The following is a 22,975-nucleotide window of genomic DNA, read 5'->3' as shown; positions in this document are numbered from 1 at the left end:
ATTTGCTTTTCTCCTTACGTATAACCGGAACGAAGAAGATATTACACATTTTATATTTTATGGTACGGTAGCCTCTATCGACAGGTAAATAGTATATATGTACATTGTACATAAAGTACCTTTGGTTAGTCACCATGAAATTCATGTAGACCTAAACAGGGTTAATGTCATGGTCGTATAATCAGTGGCGGATCCAGGGGGGGGGTCACGGTGGTCATGACCCCCCCCCTGGGCCCCAGCCCAGGGGGGGTCATGACTACCTAGGTCCTGGGCCCATCCAGGACCTAGGTGGACCACTAATTAAAATTGTTAAACATAATGTTTTTATATATTTTTTGAAACAATATAATTTTTATTTAAGTACTTTCAATATTTAATTAATTTAATATAATACTTTGTTTGACGGCAAACGCATTATTCGGGAACGAACGCATCGAAAATTCGAATGTTACCGCGTCACCGCGCACCGCCACCGGCGCGCGCTTCGGCCGCCACCTTTCATATTATTATGACACATTTCGTGTAACCACGTGTGACGCTTACGCGCGCTTTGTTTCGACTAACGTCTAGCGTCTAGCAAAACCTAACCTCAATCGGAACGACTAAACTTTATTAATAAAGTGTTTACTTTTATTTGTTTACTAAGTTAAAAAAAATAAGTTCCAATATAAGTAATAGTGTTCTTAAAAATTGTTGCTGCAAATTCAATTCATTACAAGAAATGGTAAGTAATCTAATCAGTTTCTTCATTATGCCAGTGTATGTGTGTTTAAACTCAAATGTTATTTGTTAATGTTCTAAGGCTGGGGTTAGACTCGTAAGTTTTTTTCCTGTAAATCGCTCTTGAAGGCGAGTTTGGCCAAATTCCCAATGTAAACGACACCAAAAGTCACTTAACGTAATTTTAGTAAGTTACAGAACTTATTCTTTCGGAAGTTTTTTGACAGGTCTGGACAGGTCTAACGCGCCCGCGCGAATTACCAGCCTTCCTATACTTCCTAAAGCAATTCTTAAGGCGAGACACAACCTCGTTCATCGAGGTTTTGCCCAAGGCTAACATTTTAATTTATTTCGGCGAAATTATAATTGAATTTAAAAAAAATAAAATTATGCCGCACGAGGGATGCAAGTTATTTATATTTTAGATTAATAAAACAATACCTTACAATTAATATATTTTACGTTCAACGATTTTAAAACTTTATAACCCGTGTATAACTATAAAGTTAGCGGACTTAGCGGTAAGTACCAGATTTTATTTTTCTAGATGATGAATTAATAACTTCGGAAGTGGACACATTTTTAATATTTGTAACAAATTTTTCAGAATCAATTAAAATGAAGGCTAAAAGTGTGGATAGATTTTTTTACTAAGATTACGAAAACGTTAGTAATTTTTTTTAGAAATGTATAGTATTATTTTTAATGATGGATTTTGAATGATTTACATGAAAATGTTCCGTCTCCGATTATGTTCCCTTAGCACCTCGACTCCGGTGGTGGGTCTGGTTTGACCCAGTGTTTTTAAAAAAAAAGATTTTGCCGCAAATATCTCGTTTAGGCTAATTTCCTTTTGTCTATTCTTTCATCAAATATTTACCCATATTTCGACTCAAAAATGATTAAAATCGGACACGTTTTAAAAAAGTTATAAGAATAATTGTGTTTAAAAACACGCAAAAACTCATTTCTTCTCAGTTGAATTCGAGCAGCCGACGAAACAGCATATCTCTCGCTCTGTCCTTCCGTCTTTGTCTCTCACAGTCCCGCGCAGATGTTGTCAACCATTCGGGCACATTTCTAGTATTGTGATTTTTGTTTGTGACTTTGTTTTAATTTTTTTTTTCGTAGCGTACGAACGCAATGGCAAAGCAAAATTATTTATCTGATAATGAGATCAAAAAGCTACTTAACAGTTCGAACAGTGAGATCAGTGATGATGGCGACTTGGAATTCGAAACATTAGATCCAGAATTTGAAAGTGATCCGGAAGAAATATTACTAGAGGAAATATCTGAAAGTGGAAATGGAAGTGATAATGAAGTTAGTGTAGGAAATTCGAATGAATCCGTTGCAGATCAACATTTATACGTGTCGAATTCCGGATTCCAATGGAATTCTGCGCAACCAGCCAGCTTACGTACCAGAAGCCATAACATTATTTCTTCTACCCCTGGATTGAAAAACGGTAGCCAGAACATAGTATCCATCAGAGATGCTTTTGATTTGTTTATTTCAAATGAAATGGTGGAGGAAATTATTGAAAATACGAATAAATTCTGTCAGCTCAATCCGAAAAATTCCAGCTTTCCTAACATTACGAAGACAGAAATGTATGCATTTTTTGGAGTTCTTTTGGCTTCAGGAAGAAATCACGGCCGAAAGTTAGAACTAAGCGAACTTTGGACTACCGAGGATTTATTCCGGCAGCATTTTTTCCCCTCCGCTTTATCTAGAGATCGCTTCCGCTATATTTTTAGCAATATACGTTTCGATGACATTTATTGAATGATATAATATATCGATGAATTATTTCTGTGAATTTTAGCATTTTTAATATATTTTAACTAATAAAAAACTGTTAAACTTTTTATAATTGGTAGTGCTATATAATTATTTTGCCGCTGAATTTGTAATAATAAATCCATTTGGTGTTTTGTGTATGTATATAAATTTTATTAATCGTCGAATCATTTTTGTATTTTCGTATTTAGAATATTGCTTTTATTCCTTTTTTTTAAATGAAAATTGTTAATATAAATTTGTTATATTGAAAAATAAAAGTTTTAGTATATTTTAATGTGTGTCATTCAATGGTTTTAATTGTGACAAATAAATGTGTGAGGAAGTAAATACTCAACTTGAATTTGAATGCCATTATATAATATTTTCTAATATTTGCATAAGCAATCATCGTTTAATATGGCTATAAATTGAATTTATTTTCTCTTTACACATCTTTCTATTAGAGGTACAGCCACAAAGAAATTATCAAATACGTGATTTATTTCTGGTATTTTAAATAATACACGATATTCTTGTAAATGCACATCATCGAAAATTTTAATAATTATAGAAATAAAAATGTTTGTTTCCGCTGACGAACGCTTCCTGTCCCCCTCTCCCGCGCTGCCCTCCTCATTCCCCTGACCATCGCCCGGCACCCGCATCGGCCGTCGGGGCCGTCTTCGATTCAGTCGTTGATTAGCTGTTGCGCGGGATGTCCGCGCCGCTGTATATCGACGAACCGCAAAATTTACGGAACACTAATTTCTAAAACTTTCATGTTCATACAAGAAACACAGGGGATATGTTATGAGTTAATGAGGAACTACAATAATATCATATAAAAGTAAGAATATGAACGAAAAATGCATAAAAAGCCTTTTAATTTCATCATTTCAGCCGGGTCAATCTGGACCCACCACCGCCGCATGTGTTTCATTTTCAACCTCCGGGTATTACGTGTTAATTTTGTAAAATTCCACACTGATTATTTTTTTTATACGGCAACACTTTGATATCCGGCGAATTTTTGAATTTGACGTTTAGCGTTCACTAGATTTATTGTTTGTTCTCTGCGAACTTAACCACTTAACCTTTGATTTGACTTTTTGCATGAGTAGGTGGTTTGGTATATTTATGCTTTTTGCTAAAGATGGCGGTGTTTTGACAGATGTTATGAACAGAACTCCGTACAATTTCATGCCATTTTTGTGACATTCGTGTGGAAAACGTTCTTTTTTAAATGACTTTCGGCTAGTTAATTACCGTTTTTTTGCACATATAAAATTATGTCCCGTCTTTCCGGTTTATAAAAAATGGTCTGATTTTTCGAGTTGAAATTTTAAAAAAATCACCAGGGTTTCAAAAATACGATTAAAAAAAAATACGGAACGTCTTAGAATATTTGCCTAAACCGGATTTTTTTTAAAATGTGATGCATGTGGCCTATTATCGGTCCAATCCTTTCTAATCCTAATGTTTCTGTTTTTAACATTTACGTATTTGAAATTTTGAATACGAAGCCGGTTGCCGTCAGCAGATGTCAGGTAGGTAGCTGTCATTCGGATAAAACGAAATTAATTGTCGCCTTTGACGGAACAAAAGCGCATAGATAATTGTTTAATTAAAGCCAAAATCTATTTCAACACTTTATTTGGGCCTTTTTGTCTTTCTTAACAAAGAAATAACGGTCAACAAGCTGTTATTATTTGTCTATTTTGTCGTGACAAGCAAAGTGTTACAATAATAATGTCGAGTCAAATTCTGCAAATGCAGAATGCTACGGATATGGTTGGCGAGTGGAAACGTTTTAAGCAATCATTTCTTTGGTAATTATTTACCTACGACTACCGTTTGAGAAAATATTCCGTACATGTTAGGTTAGGTTGGATTAGGTAGAATTAAATCACAAACCAGTCTATACAAACCTAGCGTAGCCCACAAACTACTTGAAAACTGGGATATAACTCTAAAGGGGACGCGAGCAGGCGTTATTAAAGGGGCAATTTTTTGTAGTAGTAAAAACGGTAGTCGTAGGTAAATATTTACCCTTTTATGATGGCGAATAACTACAACGAGGAAAAGGAAATTCAAAATGTTGCAAGATTCCTACTATGTTGAAGACACACCTGACACCATGTTATATTGTGGTGAAATAAGAACACGATTAATAATTGTAATCTGTACTGTATTGGTTGACAATTGACATTACACGAGCCTACGCCGCCCGGGCTTGCGGAGCAAAAGACAATCTTAATGATATACCTAGTGTTACCATATCCAACAATACCTACTTTTTACTTGTATATATTATTATCAAAATTAAATTATAACTTATGGTAACTGTAACTGACCGGACCTAAGTCCTCCATCACAACACAAGCAAGCATTTTCGGCTTTCTGTGGTGGTGGTAGGAGTTATTGTTGGGTTATTCGTAACCCGGGAATGTTTGTCTTTCTTTAAAAAAAAAAAAAACTTGACCACGACTACGTGACCCCCCCCTGGCGCCAAAGCTGGATCCGCCCTTGCGTATAATATATACATACGAAGTAGTGTAACAGGTAACGGTAGATTAATATACACTGTCCGTATCGTCCGGTGAAAGACCACCATTTACCAGGTACTATCAAACCTTCCTCTTCCCCATCTCCTTTCCCTCCCCACTTCCTTCAGCCTCACAACATAGTTCCACAGACTCCAAATAGTCAGGAGCAGTTGGGATTCTTGTGCGGCATTCCCAAAAAAAAAATCAATTCATTTAGTTGTAAATATAACACATTTCGTGATTAACAGCTCATTTTCCTCATAATAGAAAAATTGTATTAATTATAATTGTCTTATAATGTGTACATATATTAATTTTTGACGTTACAGTTTCCTTTTATACTCTATTTTCAGACATTTAACTTCTTGTTGCCCGATGCAAAACTGCCATGCGCCAACTGATTCTTAGCAGATAATGTGTTGAATATTTATAAAAATGATATACAATCTACCATGTGAAGTTTTCCCAGAACAGCTAGTTATACTCATAGAAATGACATTTTAAACATTTTCCTAAGGATAAGCCGGCGTTCAACAGGTTGATAATACTATTATATATAAGGAATACATAAATAAACCACTGAAATACTGAATTTCGAGTTGTCTACTACAAGCAGCGCCCCCTATAATTCCAGAGTGCGTTGCTAGTTGCTAGCAATATGTGTCAAATCAATATTGCTTATATCATAACCAATAAACATAACATAATTTAAATATGTTATTATAATGCAATTTCATATTAACTGTTTGTAATATTCCAACAGCAAAACGTACGTATATAGCCCATTAGCATTATGTCAAAATTCACTAAAATGGTAAGTACCTACTTAGATAAGTATGTAATTTATAACTATAACTAAAGACTTTTCAGCCCTAACTTCAAACTATTTATTATAACTGCTGAATTCTCTACTATTTGTACCTATATTGATCCTGTTGTCCCAAGGGGTCGGTAAGCAATCGACGTAAACCGAATGCTACAAAACCCTGCGCACAAAATTAAGTTCGCTATAGTAACTAGTTTAAATACCTAATGGTATGATTTTATTACTCCATAGATTTAGTAAAAATAACTTAACTCACATTAGGTACCTACCTACTACGTTAAAAAGATGAAACAATAAAATGTGTTCAAGAAAGCAGGGAACTTTTCGATTAATATGACAACATATCTGACGATAACAAACTTCCGATAGAAGAGGACATCAGAATAAATAGAAATTCTCGACAGTTTTTCATAGATAAATGAAGAATTCATTTAAAATTACTTATTCGGTCAATGTAATATACATAATTTATTTTATTTTTTATATTAATACCCCAAACTAGGATAATGTCCGTATTATGGTGGTTAAATTTAATTTTTAATTTTTAATTTTAAATACATAAACGGCTATACTGCCTTCTATAAATAAACATATAATAGAGTACAAAAGTAAGAAAAATAATATCATTACATAATAGTAGTTTTAAACTTAAAACTTAAAAATAACATACAATTATTTTGTGTATCACAACCAAAAATAAAAAAAAAGAACAATGAGAAATATCATCATTTCATTTCAACATGTCCATATTGCGTATATTAAGTTACATTATGGAAAAATAATTTTTGAGTGCATGTTTATATTGCGCTAATTTTAAGAAATAAATATCGCCGATGTTAGCATGTTCATTTCTCAAAATGTGTAATCGACTGATTGGTGAGTAATAATGTGATAATGTATGTGTGTTATTATAGTAGAACGGTAGAGTCAGTCTATTGTTAGCGCGACCAGGGCAATGAAATCGTATTAGTTCTATTAAATCAGGGGTATCCAGGACCGAGTGAATTATTTTATATAATATTAATAGATCACAAATTATAAAATATAATGGTAACATAAATAAGAAAATATAAAAAGAAAAAATATAAAAACAATTATAGAATGTTGTACATATATCGTTATACAAATGGTAAAACCAAAACAAAAATAATAAATATAAATACGATAATATGAATAAAGTCTGAATGAATTCACTTAATGGTCTTTCTTTGGTCAGACAATAATTTCTTTACGGAAGCTTTCCGATTTCATTCTGCCACATTCTATGAGCCATACGGTAATTTGCTTTTGAAGAGGGCCTGTTTTAACCTTATTGCATTGCTGCTTGAACCCATTATACACCTTAGGAGCCAGGAATATATGAAAACGTTGTCCAAACGATGTGTTCATTTTTGGTACTATCATCCTTTGTTCTGATCTTAGTCTTGTTTTGTAACTGTGATCTACAAGACTATGAAGCTTGGTATTGTTCGTATAGTAAATAATGAGTGCATGTATATAAATCTGTCTTACGTCTAACAATTTTGTTTCCTTAAGGCGATGCACTACATCGTGTAATATTTTAAATTGAGCCGCTATCAATAACAACCCTTACATAGATGGCGATAAGGTTTAAATTCCTGTTTTACACCATCCGCCTGTTTTGATTTATGCAAGAAAAAAACATGGCCAAAAAGTGCCTTTTATTTTATTTTGTGGATGTTCAGGCATAAATATTTAATTTTTTTTCGATCATTTTATAAATCACTTAATTTTCCACGTTATACAATAAAATCATAACGGAAAATGGGTTCGTAAGTAGGAGATTTGGAACTTTAAAGCAGTTTTCATAGGCCTTATACATTATTTTTTTCTGGGCTTATAAAAAGACTTATCTAAAAAATACTCGATTATTTTAAAGGCCAAGATGTATTCTACTCGCAGTATTTAATTAAAGCATCTGAAACATTTCTAGGCGACCAAATTTTCAAAACAAAAACACATGATTTTGCATTACTACGTATGGCATCGCCTTAAATAGGGATGGATATCGATGAATATCGATGGATACATATAAGGTTTTTTTATCCATCACTCTTATTACAGCTTTTTGTGCCTTGGCTAACGGATCTAGTATAGTCTTGGTTGCACCGCCCCAGCTTTAGTATGCCATACCTATTAATTGAATGGCACAAAGCGCTTTTCATACATAATAATGTATGATTTGGAAAAATTACAAGGATGAGGAATTCATTAGTCGCTTGTTTGAAAAAAACTTGGTTATTTAATTGTGGTTTTTTAACTAATTGCTTTCAATGATTACTATTCGCTTTTGCATGAAATGTCGCTCTGTACATAAATGTGTTCTGTATTAATAATATGCATGATCAATAATTACATAATGATTGTACATGGGGCATGAGTTTGATTGAATTATTTTTATAGTTATAAATTTAAATGTTTGTTTTAATTTTGACAGTCGGTTATACTAATAGTGCGGTTATTTCAAATTATTAAAACTCTGACTAAAACATTTTTTAAAACGCCTGATCTCAGAATGTTGAGTGCAAGGATGTAAAATCAATTAGAAAGCTTTTTAAAGATGGCTGTCGTAAATAATATTTTTTAAATCATGTGTAAAGTTTTTAGTTTGGTTCGAAACCACAAAAACTTGATACAATTATTATTGACATAAATAACGCATATATTTGTTATACTAATATGTTTTTTTTAATTTTGCAGGTAAATCTACGTGCTACGCTGTTATAATTTTAATATGCTGCACAAACTTGTTGTTTAATAATTTTTCTGATATTTACTATTTTTCTACAAATGTCTATTTTTTATATTTGTTTTTTATATCAGATTTGTATGTTACATTCGAACAAAAATTTCATATTTTAAAAGTGATTTGCTCAATAAATATTTTATAAACTTTCCATTTATCTATTGTTTTTTATTTACTTTGATTTATTTCCCTATAACTATGGAAGAATAAAGAATAAAATAAATAAACAGAGATGCGGCATGAAAGCATATCGACCTAACCAAACTGCACGGAATATCAGAGTTGGAACCAGTGTAAGGTATGTATTTGGTGTTTAGGTAAAAATATGGACAACAATAGATAAAATTATTTTTTCTTACTTTATGTCCGGGTTAAATCTTCCCCACAGGAAAAACTAAACCCTTTCACACATTTTTCCACAAATGATCATCTAGTCAATCCACATTATATAAGCCAATAAATACCAAACAATACAAGAACAACATGTCAAATCACCAGAGATCAAATGGGAAAATAATTCACCAACTCCAGATATTTTCATATCAGAGGGTTTGGCTCGGAAGCCCCCCCCCTGAACGGGTGACGTAGTATGGGTACGTTACCTAATAACAATTTGTCAGAAAAACTCCAAAAAGTATCTAAATTTTTTATTAGAAAATAAAGAACACAACATAAAAACAAAAATGGTAGCAAACAAAGATAAAAAAGCAATTTTTTTCTTTGGTATTAATGAGAAGGATGTGCTTGCTTTTCTGAGCATAGTTTCTCAAAACGAGGTTGAAGTTTCGAAATTGCCACTCTCGTCTCTGCCTCTAAATTTATTTTTGATCTGTACTTATTCTTAACTACTGCAGCTGCAGAGAAACCTGTCTCACACAAGTATGATGTCGCAAACGGTAATAAAACCCTTAACGCTGCAGTGCTGATGAAACGATATTCTCGCCATAAAGATTGCCTCACGACGCCCCTGGGATGATCCCGCGGCGCCCCGGGGCGTCGCGACTCATAGTTAGGGAAGCCCTGACCTATTTAATTCATAGGAAAAACCTAAAATGAAATGATTATCAGTAAGTTGGCATTTCACCACCTGTGGGTAAACTGTGGTGTTGTTTAGCATTACTCGTTAAGTAGCTTATGTTCTGCTGTTTCCAAAAGCAATACTACATAAAGGTAAGGAAAGCCTGGTCCCACTTTGCAACATGCTACATTCCCACGCCGATGTGCACACTTATCCTATGTATGCAAAGAAAATTCTAATCGGAGATTGGTTTCTCTTAAAGTCTTGCTAATTCTATTATGTAGTTGTTTATCTCCCACTTAACAAAATGTAACATTCGTTATAATTTACGCTTTCTTAGACGGCACTATTTTAATTATTTTATGAAAATGGACTTTTTGGAAGTTATGCATAAAAATATTATCACATTTAATATTAAGGCGAAGCTTACTGCCAAATCACTATTTTGATTAATCTTTATAATGAATTGGTGAACATTATGAATACCAAAAAAATATGCTTTAGATAAATTGAAGGTTTTCCTATCGCTTCGCTTGAGTAGAGTACAAATAAAAAAATAAAATATTCAATAAAAAATATGAATGCAAACTACTAAAAGAAATATTTTTTCAATAGAAATGTATGAACGCATAAAGGAAACAACTTAAAAAAATACAGTATTATAGCTAAGATTATCTGTGACAGTTTCTTTTTCCAATTTTTGGTTCCTCTTAAAACAAACGTGATTATGTCTATAAGCAGTGGCACGATCGGGGATGGCAAAGTCACATAGCTGAAAAGATGAGGATTTTTGCTGTCTAAAGTTATCAACCAGAACTTTGGAGACCTAATAAATTACTCAATAAAAAATATAAATGTAAACAACTAAAAAAAAATTTTTTCAATAGAAATGTATGAAGGCATAAAGAAAATAACTTTTGACAATATGTGACAGTTTCACTTGATTAACTTTTTTGTTTTCTTATAAAATTATTTACAAAATAAATTAAAACCAGTTTTGTGCTTGAAATCGAACGTTTCTAGACTCCGTTTGTCAAGCGATTTTAATGTCTATTACCTACAATATAAGGTATACCAAGAATGGTTCCATGATAACTCAACACAGTGATAATTCAACACACTTTTAAAAAGTGATATAAAGACGTTGGAAATGATGAAAAATTATATTTTTTAACCTAACCTAACCTACTTAACCCAGTTAGTAAAGTTTTTGTTTTATCACTTTCCATGACTCTTTAAAGATGTGATGAATTATCATTGTGATGATTTATCCTGTCACCACCAAGAATATACACATTTTTGGCTTGTAGCTTCCTCTTAACACATTTCGGCTGGGTATTTTTTGCACTGGCGGTACCCTGACTCTAGGCGAAAATAAAGGTCCTGCGCCAATCTCTTTAATTTGTTTTAAATCGACATATCTTAGAAAATAATTAAAACAGTTTAATAAAAATTTCTACATAGTAACTCAGCATACCCAAGCTATAAAAATGCAACTCAATTTAACCTTGTAAAATGTTTATTACAGTCCGCTTATCGGTATTTTGCTCATACCGGCTTTCTTTAAATACACCCAACATCTCTCACTCGCTTGCACATAGGAGTTGAGTGGGTGCGGAACAGAGAAATAGATTCGAATCAGGTTTCACGGTCATAAAAACCCTCATTCCAGGAATTGAATTATTTCAATAACAAATAATATACTATATTTTGTTGAAATACCGATGTAAACGAAAGGCACGAAAATAAATGTAAAAAACAGACTTGCATTACGATTCGATAATTATGTACATATAGTTGGGACCTTTATAAAGAGATTGGTATATGATATTAATATAAAAACATTGAATAATTCCGTCTTTGCTGCCATTGAAAAGAGGCCGGCGCAAAAGGTAGAACTACCTTTCCCGGTCTTAAGCATCAATCGACCGAACGGGTAGAACTACCTTTCCCGGCCAAAGTGTGTTAACACGAATTATTTGTTTGCGCCCGTACATTCACAATATGAATATAAATAAGTAGTTTAGTCTGTACAAAAACTCAATTCTCTTAAGGAAGACATACAAATACAATATTGTATCGGAGATTCAATCCATTTTCATAAAGTAATTTAATTAACGCCATCTATGAATGCGTAAATTATAAACTACGTCACGTTTAACCTTAAACATCAAATCAACTATGCATCATATAATATGTAAGATCTAGAAACACACTGGTCACCAGTGGTGTATCGTGACTTTTAGGCAACTATAGTGCTAGAATGTTGTCGCAGTCAAACACATTTCCTTTTTTTATTTTTCGAAAATTCGGTTTTGTGTATGAAGATTTTCAGAAATTGGTGTAGAAAATGGCCAAACTGAAATTTCCCGAAAATCTTAAAATAAAAATTTTTATTTTCAAACAAAACTAACTAAACTACACCAATAATGTTGAATTTTACAAACGTAGCACTCTATCACGCTCAAAAGTTACGAGCTGCCACTGCTGGTCACTTGGAAGGCGCGACTGCCATCCCCTCCATCTTCCATTCGTCCCACCGATCTGGACAGCGCAGAACGTAGGATTGCGTTGCGTTTGGCAAGTATGTTCCCAATGCATCTATTTCCATAGAAGACGTGTGGATTGTAAGTATTCCCAATGTCTTAATGTGTTGCGACCTGGGACCAGACACCAGTGAGTCTCTTCCTTTAAAGATCCCACCGATACAAACGTTAGTCTAAACTGCTATTACTGAACAGAAAATTCCTGGACAGACGATCTAATCTAACTTGAAAGAAAAACATTTCTAAATATGAACAGAAAATCAATTGCATAGATCTTTCTGTAATTCATCAATAAATGAATCTGATAGTATACAGGCAACTCGCATTGTAATATTCAGTGCATTGAAATAAAAATCACTAATCCTTTTTACAATAGCGAGAAAATTGCTAGTTGCGTAAAAAACTACAAATCCCAAATCGGGCAAACAAAATTTCGGGCTTGTTTCCAAAATTGATTACTTTATTACACTATTTAGTTAGACACTTTTACAAATTTGTGTTAATTTACCCACCTCACTCATTTTTAGCATCGCTACGCCAGACAACATTCAGATAAAACTGTTATAAATTAGGGTCCTTGGAATTAAAACTCCGTTCTTGAGAGCAAACTGAATCACTTTTAATTAACAATAAACCTCCACTATCACATGATATGACTAGGCACTTTTTAATAAATACTCTGGGTACAGGCTAGTTCTTGTGGTTCTTTAGGAAAGGTGAAACCTTTGGTTGTTTTTGAGCAAGAGAGAGTTTTTATGGAACCACGACCTTTTATATGACAAAGACTGTTGACACCTTCAAATTCAAAAGGGCCGCAAAACAGGGATCGTCTTTGCGGACACAATTTAATCACAAACAAATAGCAGAGGCGAGAACCTTTCATAAATAATATAATCTAACCTTGATAGGTGTCACTTGTCGTACATAATTACTCTGAAAATTATACAAAAACCTTTGCCTTAATTTAGCAAACTTGACTTTTCTGCGCAGGATCTGGTTATTTCAATGCGTTCTTCTATTCTCGAAAATATGGTCATGTGATTTGCCTTCAGCTCCTTAAAATGATACCAAGATTTAATTCAGGGCAAGTCCATCAATTAGGAAGTCTGTAGCAAAATCAGTTTTCTTTTAAATCGGTATAGATCAATCTAGTTGAAATTGCCGTTTCGCTTTAACCTTCTGTCGAGCGCAGTATGTGGACAGCTGAGTTAGAGCGCAACGTGCTTGAGAGCACACATTTAAGAAAACATAATTAAATCTAATTAATGTTCATTTATACAACTTCATTAGGGATCTTTTCCCAAAATTATTGTAAGGGTTCAAATTTATTACATTATTTTACTCTTAAAACAAAGGTAATAAACGATTTTAATGCAAGTATTTATTTTTTTTCCTCCGCTGCTCATCTCACTAGGAAATTCCTGTGTCAAAATGAGCAGCTTTACAATAATATTCAATCAAATAAGTAAATCACATAACACATACACAGATGTATCACAGATGGAATATGGGGCTCCTAAGGTGATTTACGACAGAAGCCACAACATGGCTTGACAAACATTAAACGGGGTATGTGCGAACTATTTCTACTACTCTGCAAACTATTTTTATACTTTCCTATAATCATTACCATTGATTTGGAGGATTTTGGCAGATTCTCTATTTTTAATCTCAATTATTTGTACCTATATTTTGTTAACTCGGATATTTTTTTTAATATTATTTTGTATAACATATATTTATCATATAAGATATAAGATCTGTATAATTAAAAAAATATATAAATAAATAAAGATGTACATTATTATCTGTAAAAGCCCTATGGGCGTTTAAATAAATAAATAAATGGCCAATCCAAAATCACCACTCTCAGCCAGTATGGAATTTTTTACCATTTTCTGGAATAGATTCAATGAACCTATAGTTTTTATATTTTTACCGTGCATATTATAAAGCAACGGAGCATTATAAGAAAAACTGTTCTGGTATTCGCCAGCTGATACATTAAAGAAGGACCCAATAATCTTTTGGCAGTATCAATGTTGTTGAAAAATTTACAGAGAGCCTGTATTATGTACAACTGCCTTATTGACATAATTTTACTTTCACTATACAGGGTGTCCGGGTTGAAAATGCAGTAACTTCGGGAGGTGATTCTACATGATGGTAGAAGTAAAAAAGATAGCTACAAACGAAAAATTGCGGCGGCTTGGGTGTTTATTATTGCTTTTGGATAATTTGAAATCGAACGGCCGATCCTAGAACTAACACCAGCTACCCCCCTTCCCGCGCTTTACAGCTGGTAACAGAAACAATACCTCACATGTACTCACTATACATGTGGGTTACATAACTCGATAATGGGTTAGAGGGCTTAAAGGCCGCCCGTTTCGTAACTAGAGACTAATTCATTAATCCTTCTGAAAGCTGATAACTTCAATGATCATTTCATGCCGTGAAAAAGATAAGGATTACACAAACAACAACATACTTACAACCAGAGATGTGCAAAATGGGTACCCAAAACCATTTGAAATGCAAAATGGAAATGGGTCAAAACTTTTCCATTTTAAAATGCAAAATGGTTTTTAGAAAAGCATTTAAAATGCAAAATGCAAAATACCTATTTTCAAAATGCATTGAAAATGCAAAATGGTTTCTCAGGTCAAACAATTAAAATAATTATAGAATTTTTAAACAGTTTTGTCATTTAATAATGGACATCAATGTAGAACAAACATATTACATGATGGTAAATCAAAAAATGCCACGACTACGGATTATGAACCACAAAAAATTTGCGCTGGACAAATGTTGCCAACGTAAAAACATAGAAACTGCTATCTAACATTTAATATTACAGCGTCATGGGCCCATGTTTAGTATTTGAATCAGTATTTTTTGTAATGGTATCACTCGATTGCCAGGGCTTCTACCAGGGAGCAACTTGAAAAATGTAAATTATCTCTCATAGCGAGGTTGAGGACCGACTGACATTTGGGGCTTATGAAAAAAAGATGAGTGGAGATAGTAGGAAGAATGTTGCGAAAAAGCATTTAAAATGGAAAATGCATTGAGAAAAGCATTTAAAATGCAAAATGGTTTTTAGAAAAGCATTTAAAATGCAAAATGGAAAATACCCATTTTGCATTTCCATTTGAAATGGATTTATTTGAAATAAAGCACATCTCTGCTTACAACATACCTCTCAACGACGGAAACTTCACTGGCAAATAATAAACAATGTCACCAGTCTCGCGCTCGACAAGCAAACAGCGAATTTATCAGGTAAATTTGTACCTCCATTAAGGATTTTTAGTAGATATGTCTTTTTGTATGGAAAAAAAAATGTTGGAATTTCAGATAAAGTTATTTTTCTTTTTTGCTCCTACCATCATGTAGAATCACCTCCCGAAGTTACTGCACTTTGACCCCGGACATCCTGTATAATAACTGTGATGAATACAAAAAAATTTTCTTATACATTTTTTCAAAATTAATTTTTGTGCAACATTTAAAGGCTCTAGGGTAATCTTGTGACATATGACATTATATGAAAGTATCGATTGAACAAGGTCATAGTATACAGTTTTTAATGTAACTTCGTCCAATATATTTCTTGAAGACGTATATAGTAAAAAATGTAATGAGTTCGGGCGCAATAAGCTTCTCTGAACAAAGCTTGAACAACTTCTCGTAGTGAAGGTCAACGACAAATTAAGTGGGAAGGGTGCATAGAACATGTCATAAGTCAAAATGGTCACGCTGTGCCTATAAGATCAAATGGGCCCGATGGAAGGTTAAGTTTACAGATTGTAGGTCAAAGTTCAAGGTTTGTTCTTCGCAGGTCAAAGGGATAGGTTAAAGTTTATAACATTTCCATGGCTCTCAGTTGTTCCCAAAGGACGAAGAGTGAAATAGCATTTAAATCACAGACATAGGAATTAATAGACGCGAAGATAATGGCGAGGGGTAAAATCAACTGTTGAAGAACGAAGGGGGTTAAGCTGACTGTGATTCGTCAATAAATCAATCTGACAGTAAATAGGCATCTCGCATTATAATATCACCATTTAGTTCTTAAAAGTAAAATCTGCTTTTGAATGAATAGACATTTTTACATGGGAGCGCAAATTACTCGCCACGTTATGAACTAATTTGCGAAGTCCAAATTCGGCAAAGTAAATTTCTTCTGTTTGCAGAGTCGTAGTTAGTTTCAGAGTATTTAGTTAAGACACTTTTACAAATGTTTCATAATTTACTTACCCCAGTAAACAACGATGAGCACACTTGAGAATCGCTACATTGTGATGTGATAGTATATGTTTCTAAAACTGATCCATATAATACGGTGTGAATAAGCTTAAAATAAAGTAAAATAATGCTTACTTATGGAATGTAATACGACAATTGGGTTTATTCTCTTTTTCACATCTATTTTTACAAGTTTTCATATCACAAGTCAACATTTTGCCGTGTTATTTCGTAAAATGAACCGATGATGCCTCGACCATAGTTCGCACAAGAATGATGACATCACGTTTTCAAATTTCACTTGAGGCCATACGCGAGCCCAGCCGACTCCAATGGAACCGGTATGGGGAGTGGGGATAATACGCTTTTAATCACTTAGGGCAGGTCTACTAATATTCATATGTCTATGATTTAAATGGTCAAAAAAATAAATAAATGCAATTAATTATCGAAAAAGTTTATAATAAAAATAAAGTTGTTTGAATTACAAAATATTCTTATAAACTATTTGACTCTTAGAGCGCATAACAATATGGGAAAACAATCAGCCGGAGATTCACCTCTTATTGAGGACAGTAATTGGTATCAGACCGCTAAACACAAGTATTGTTACATCCCTTAGGTAGGTGATAGATTACGATATACACATCATGGCTTGGCCTATTTCAACAAATCGCTCGCCATGCACACTACCAATGGGAATGTATGAAGAGCAATATGCTGAAATAGGCAAAGAGACGAAAATATAGCACGCTTATAGCGTGATCTGTTACAGGTTAAATACATAATATTATATATTATTATGCATGTAATAATATATTTAACCTACTTATTAATAACATAATATTTGCCTTTTCATAGGTATTTCTTCTTGAGGACAATAAGTAGATTCATTTCTTATCGAGAACAATAAGTAGATTTATTTCTTATTGAGAACAATAAGATGATTCATACTTATCGAGAACAATAAGTAGATTCATTTCTCATTGAGAACAGTAAGATGATTCATACTTATTGAGGACAGTAAGTAGATTCATTTCTTATTGAGGACAATAAGGTGATTCATACTTGATGAGGACAATAAGATGATCCAAACTGAGTAAGGACAATAATATATTCACAATAGATTCATTTCTTATTGAAGACAATAATATTCATAATAGGTTCATTTCTTATTGAGGACAATAAGATGATTCATACTCATTGAGCACAATAATATTCACGATAGATTATTTCTTATTGAGGACAATAATAATCACAACAGATTCATTTCTTATTGAGGACTATGTCCATGTACGCCCCGGAAAGCAGGTCCTCCGGGGCGACTCCGAGCTCCTTCATGAGATCCTCTGCGATCACCTGACCTTCCTCAAGGGTCTGCTGCGGAGTCAAGACCACCTCCAGCTCCATGAAGTCGCCAAGACCCTCCACTTTGTCGATGTGGACCCTGGTCTGGCCCACCAAAAAGAGGTGCCTGGAATAAAGGTTTTAAATTAATAATAATAGTTTCTTTATGTGGGGAGATTAGTGTAATCCCACACATCCCATACCAACTTATGGATTACGTAAGACATTATTAACCTCTAAGAGTTGGAGCCCTGCATTTGAAGTTTTAAAGAATTGTGCCTAGACATGTCACAAAGCACTGTAATTGCAGTGTTGACCTTATACATTCATTTTGACTTTGGATATTACTTTTTCTGGGTTTTTTAAACACAAATCAAAATGTCACCTTATCAATACCCTCTAGCATTAGTAATGCTGATATTTTATATTAATACTAGCTGTACCCTGCCAAGCGTTGGTGTGGCTCCTTCCAGAACTTTCAAGAGCATTCTCGAACATTCCGGAACCTTTTACACTCGCCGACACACTCCGCCACTCTTAAACTTTCTCCTTCCAGAACCTTCTACAGCATTCAAGCAGACGCGGCCCGTGACTGTAATTACCAGCAGTGCATTTCACTTTTAAAATGTACCTAGTCTGTAATTTAGGTGGAGCAAATTAATGAATGGGAACACCTACTGCAATTCATTCTATCTTCTAAGTTATATTTGTAAAATAACTGATTAAATAATACAAAATTATCTCGAAAATAAAGGACACTCAATTCATCGTTGAAAATATAGCAAAACCGTTTGATTTCACCGCGAACGAGTTCCAATGCGTTAATGTTGTTGCGTTAACATTGAACATTAGTATTTCTAAGCGAATCCATTCCAAACGCATTGGATTACACATGATCAAAGTGATGCAAAATTCACTAGCCGTCAAAGCACTTCGATAATGCACGGTTGGGTTATGTATCTGCACTGCTCTAACATGTAATTTGACGTTAAGAGTGTAATCTGTCTCGCTCATGTCACCGTTTCGGCTACTTCGGGCTGTCTCGATACCGCCCGATGCTGTTTTAGTAGTATGGTAAAAGTTGGTTCTGTGCATATCTGGGTATGCACGACCGCTTGCTCTTGCGCGGGATTTTTTTACTAGAAGATAGCTCAAATAATGACCTGACGGGAATTACGAATCTCTTAAATCGATCACTGGGGCACAGATGTCGTTGTAATTTGTTATGTGGAGATTGAAGACAAGCAGTGCAATGCACAAATGCACGTACCAAGGAACCGCCTGTGCATTCAAGAACTTTCATGAACTTTCTGGAACCTTCTAGACTCACCGACAACGTCGGCGGGCCCTTTCTGAAATAATCTGAAGCATTCGCGGCCTTCCCATAACAAATCACATTTTCGTCACCCACTACCACCCACGCTCAGACACCCCCACCAAACTATCTTACTTTCGATGTGACACCAAGGGCTATCTACCACCATAACCACCAGTGGTTGGTTGTGAAAAAAATTAGGCGGATAGGGAAACACGGCTTTATTTTTATAATATCTTTATAAATAAAAATATAAATGTTTGTTTGTTCAAAATCTTAAATCTCCGAAAGTTCTTCATCAAATTGAATAGTTTTCATAACGTTGCATTCGAATACGCTATTTGAAATTTTTTCATAACGTCGCATTCGAATACGCATTTGTTTTATATACCTATATTATATAGATGTAACCTGTGACAGGTAAAAACATGATTTTTTTGAAAAACAGTGCCATCTGTTGGACAAACATGTTTTTATTATTTTAAACAGCGCCTTCTGTTGTACGTAAAAGCAACACGAACTATTGTTTCTCTATCTGCACAGACACACTGATCAACAGCAACGCGTGGCGGGGTATAGCTAGTATATTAGATAAAATAGGTTTTTAGGCTTAAGTTATTTTAATAAAAAGAATACCTTTTTATATTAATACAAAATATCAGGATTACTAACATACCAAAATGTCAATATGGCGGTCTTCCTATAAAAAAGCAAATTTTCAAATCACGTAATTGTTACTTTAAATGCAGCATTCTCTATTCCCACAGATGTAAATTTATAGAATTAACCTTTTAAACGCGTTAATTTGCTCCGTTTTATCTATACCCGTACGTGGTACATATTTTCAAATACCTATGCACACAATTAAATGTCAAATTATAGCATTCTGGCATGATTTATTGGACTATACAGACAGAACAGATTATTCTCCACAATATGAAAACAAATCCTCGTGTGTCAACACTCTTAGATGTTTATAAAAACAAAAACATAAAATTTCATACAAAGACATACCGTATCTTTTGAATGTGGTCTCGCCATTCACTCGGCGTGTGTGTACTTAGGTGATAGACACAAGTGGGACACCATGATCACTTATCATTTTTAGTTATGAAAAGTTGTGAATGACATACTAGTACTAACGCCATCCGTTGACAAAAATGTAAACTAAACGACTAAAAGGCGCGAAGAGGCGCACTTGATTATCGATCTTTTTTTATGAAATACAATTTTATTTTTGAGATATTCTTGTAGATGTCAGCATCGTGATAGTTCTACGAATGTCCAAGTGAGCAAGAAATACATTTATGATGAAAGGGCGCTGGAATATTGGCCGTCAAAGTTTCCGTATCAACTGTTGATACAGCCGCGTGTGAATATAGACTATTTGCCGTAACAACAAAAAACAAAAAAGTTAATACGGCCGCGTGCAAAGAGTTAAGTAGAATAAAAATGTAATTTAAATATATGTTTTTACTAAGCGTGGTTAGCAATCCTAAAAGTTTACCAAAACAAGGACCTTGTTGTGAGCCCAACTACAAAACTTACAGTGTTCTCTCTCTCGGAAGACTTGGATCGCACTAAAACGCAACCGGTACAGTCACTATGCGAACATAATATGCTACGGGACCTAAGGAACTCTGAATTGAATATATGTGGACACATAAAAACTACAGAATATATTCTAAAATTATACTACAGAATATATTACTAACCTAACCTAACCTATACATTGTTAAATCTTATATTTTATGTAATCTGTATATTCTCATATATTATGTAAACTACTTATTGTTATTGTATTTAAAAAACATAATTGCACTGTATGTAAAAGCCCTATGGGCGTTTAAATGGAATAAATAAATAAATATGACCACTCTACCAGGTCCTAAGCATCCCAGTTATTTTCCTCCACAATACGAAGAAAAATTATGTAAGTAAGGTTATTCAGGTGTAAAGCCATTAAGCTATACACGGTGTCCGGAAACTCGTAGTACAAGTGGGAAACTGGAGAATCTACACCACATGGGGAACCCAAAAAAACATAAAGTTTTTTGATTTGAGCATTTTCAAAAAAAAAAAAACCAAAATAAATATTTTTCGGCTATTTTAGGGTTAAAGTTTTTTCTGGTGTTTAGGGTTGAATAACAGATGTTTTAACCCTGCAGAGCAGAAATATTTTATGATTACACCGGGTTAAATGAAGGGTGATTTCAAAATAATGCTTCAAATCCGAGTTTCTTCATTTGTTTTACTTTCAAATAGTTTTAATTAGTTGGGTACTTTGATCTTCAGTAATAATTTATAAGAATTTGATTAAAAAAAAAAAAAAAATCAACTTCAAACTCGATTTACTCGATAACGAAAGCTCAAATAAAAAAAATATATACTACAAAATCGACTCCAAATGTGATGTAGATTCACCAGTTTCCCGCTTGTACTACGAGTTTCCGGACACCCTGTATAGATAGAGATAACATTCCAAATAGGAAGGTTTTTTAATTTAATTTGTTTAGAATGTTAGTAAATATTTATGGAAATTACACTTCGTTTCAACCTAATTACTATAAGAAACAACGATTTACATCGATATAGATAGTAAAAGATGCATTATAATTACATTTTTATTCATTCAAAATTCACCTTATAAAACGATTTCTTAGCCAACATTTGACTTTTCGTATGGAGTGACACTTGTGAAGGTTTCTGAGCATATATTACATGTAAATAGTTGTTTCATGAAGTAATCATGGAAACAGAGTGTAATTTCCATAATATGTAACAAGAAGTGCTGCGGTTAGGGGATAATCTTTAAATAGTATAAAATAAAGTCGATATCCGCGTGTGTCTACGTAATGGATTTTGATAGGGTTTTCACTATTATTTAGAGAATTTCTTACAGAAGGTTTATATGTATAATTCATGGATATTATATTTATAGTAAATAGAGAAAAGTCGAGCCACGCCAGGTACACGTCAGCTAGTTACCTATAAATGAACTGTTATTAAAGTATAAATATCCTCACCTGACTTTCTTTAACTCCCCTTTAATGCCCAAACTCCTAGTAAGTATGGAATCTATCTGTTTGCCGGTGGCGATTCCAAGCTCATCAGCTTTGAGCTCGCATTTCTCGTATTCGCTCAACTTGGGTCCCTCCGTGTCAGGCCGGCTATAGAACAACAGACAGGAAGACCCATCGCTGAACTTCCTCAGCTTCAACCTTCCATTGGTCGCGTTGTAGAATATATCGTGTTGTGGAATCAGTTCACCGTCGTTTCCAGAAAGAGATTTCGCTTTTGAGATGATATCAGACAGATCGCGCACTTTCGCCTTGATTTCGACGTTTCGCAGCATCTTTACAACCTTTAGAAAACTTATAGCTGGAAAATAGTCAAAAGCTGTCAAGAAACTATCGATCTAACCTGCTGATCTAATACAAATACTTTTATAAGAAAACTAGAAAACAGTAAAAGCACCGGTCTTGAGTTTTAACTTTTGCACAGATGACAGAAAATATGGCGCGAAAAGGCGAAAATCACAAAATTTTATTTTAGGTTTTATGGCTGTTTCGTGAAGTAAAAAAAATCATCAATCGAACAAAAACGGGGTTAGATGTATATTTTATTCAGTTGTGTCAATGTTAGCCTCGTAAGGGATGGGGAAATAAAATCGATTTATTGGTATTTGTTTTTTTTATTTAAAAAAAATAGTTTGTATAGCCATGATACCTACAAACTTGAAATAAAAAAAGCTATATGGCTCATAAAACTTACATACAGGGTGTATCGACACGTACCCGACAAACTTTAACCAGCTATTCCTTAGCATATTTGGAGTAAAAAATCTTATG

General features: G+C 33.8%; 2 protein-coding genes across 12 annotated transcripts in view; one reads left to right on the top strand and one right to left on the bottom strand.

The window, feature by feature from the left end:
* Positions 1 to 8,801, top strand: part of LOC149411205 (antichymotrypsin-2-like) — a 126,721-nt gene extending 117,920 nt beyond the window's left edge. For all 11 annotated transcript variants that reach the window (XM_089647421.1, XM_089647405.1, XM_089647406.1 and 8 more), the window contains exon 10: positions 8,599 to 8,801. The gene's annotated coding sequence lies outside the window, so the exon portion shown is untranslated. The remainder of the gene's footprint in view (positions 1 to 8,598) is intronic.
* An 8,144-nt stretch (positions 8,802 to 16,945) lies between these two features.
* LOC149411204 (uncharacterized) lies at positions 16,946 to 22,637 on the bottom strand. The gene is made up of 2 exons (XM_089647107.1): positions 22,151 to 22,637; positions 16,946 to 17,936 (listed from the first exon to the last, which is right to left on the bottom strand). The coding sequence occupies exons 1-2, from the start codon at positions 22,477 to 22,479 to the stop codon at positions 17,729 to 17,731; spliced, it is 537 nt and encodes a 178-aa protein (XP_089503233.1). The 5' UTR covers positions 22,480 to 22,637; the 3' UTR covers positions 16,946 to 17,728.
* Positions 22,638 to 22,975: the final 338 nt, after the last annotated feature.

The sequence above is a fragment of the Hesperophylax consimilis genome, chromosome 26 (genome assembly GCF_061612785.1).
Source record: "Hesperophylax consimilis isolate HC1 chromosome 26, BYU_Hcon_1.0, whole genome shotgun sequence".
NCBI lineage: Eukaryota > Metazoa > Arthropoda > Insecta > Trichoptera > Limnephilidae > Hesperophylax > Hesperophylax consimilis.
Note: the sequence above shows the minus strand (reverse complement) of the source record. Positions and strands in the feature narration are given on the sequence as shown.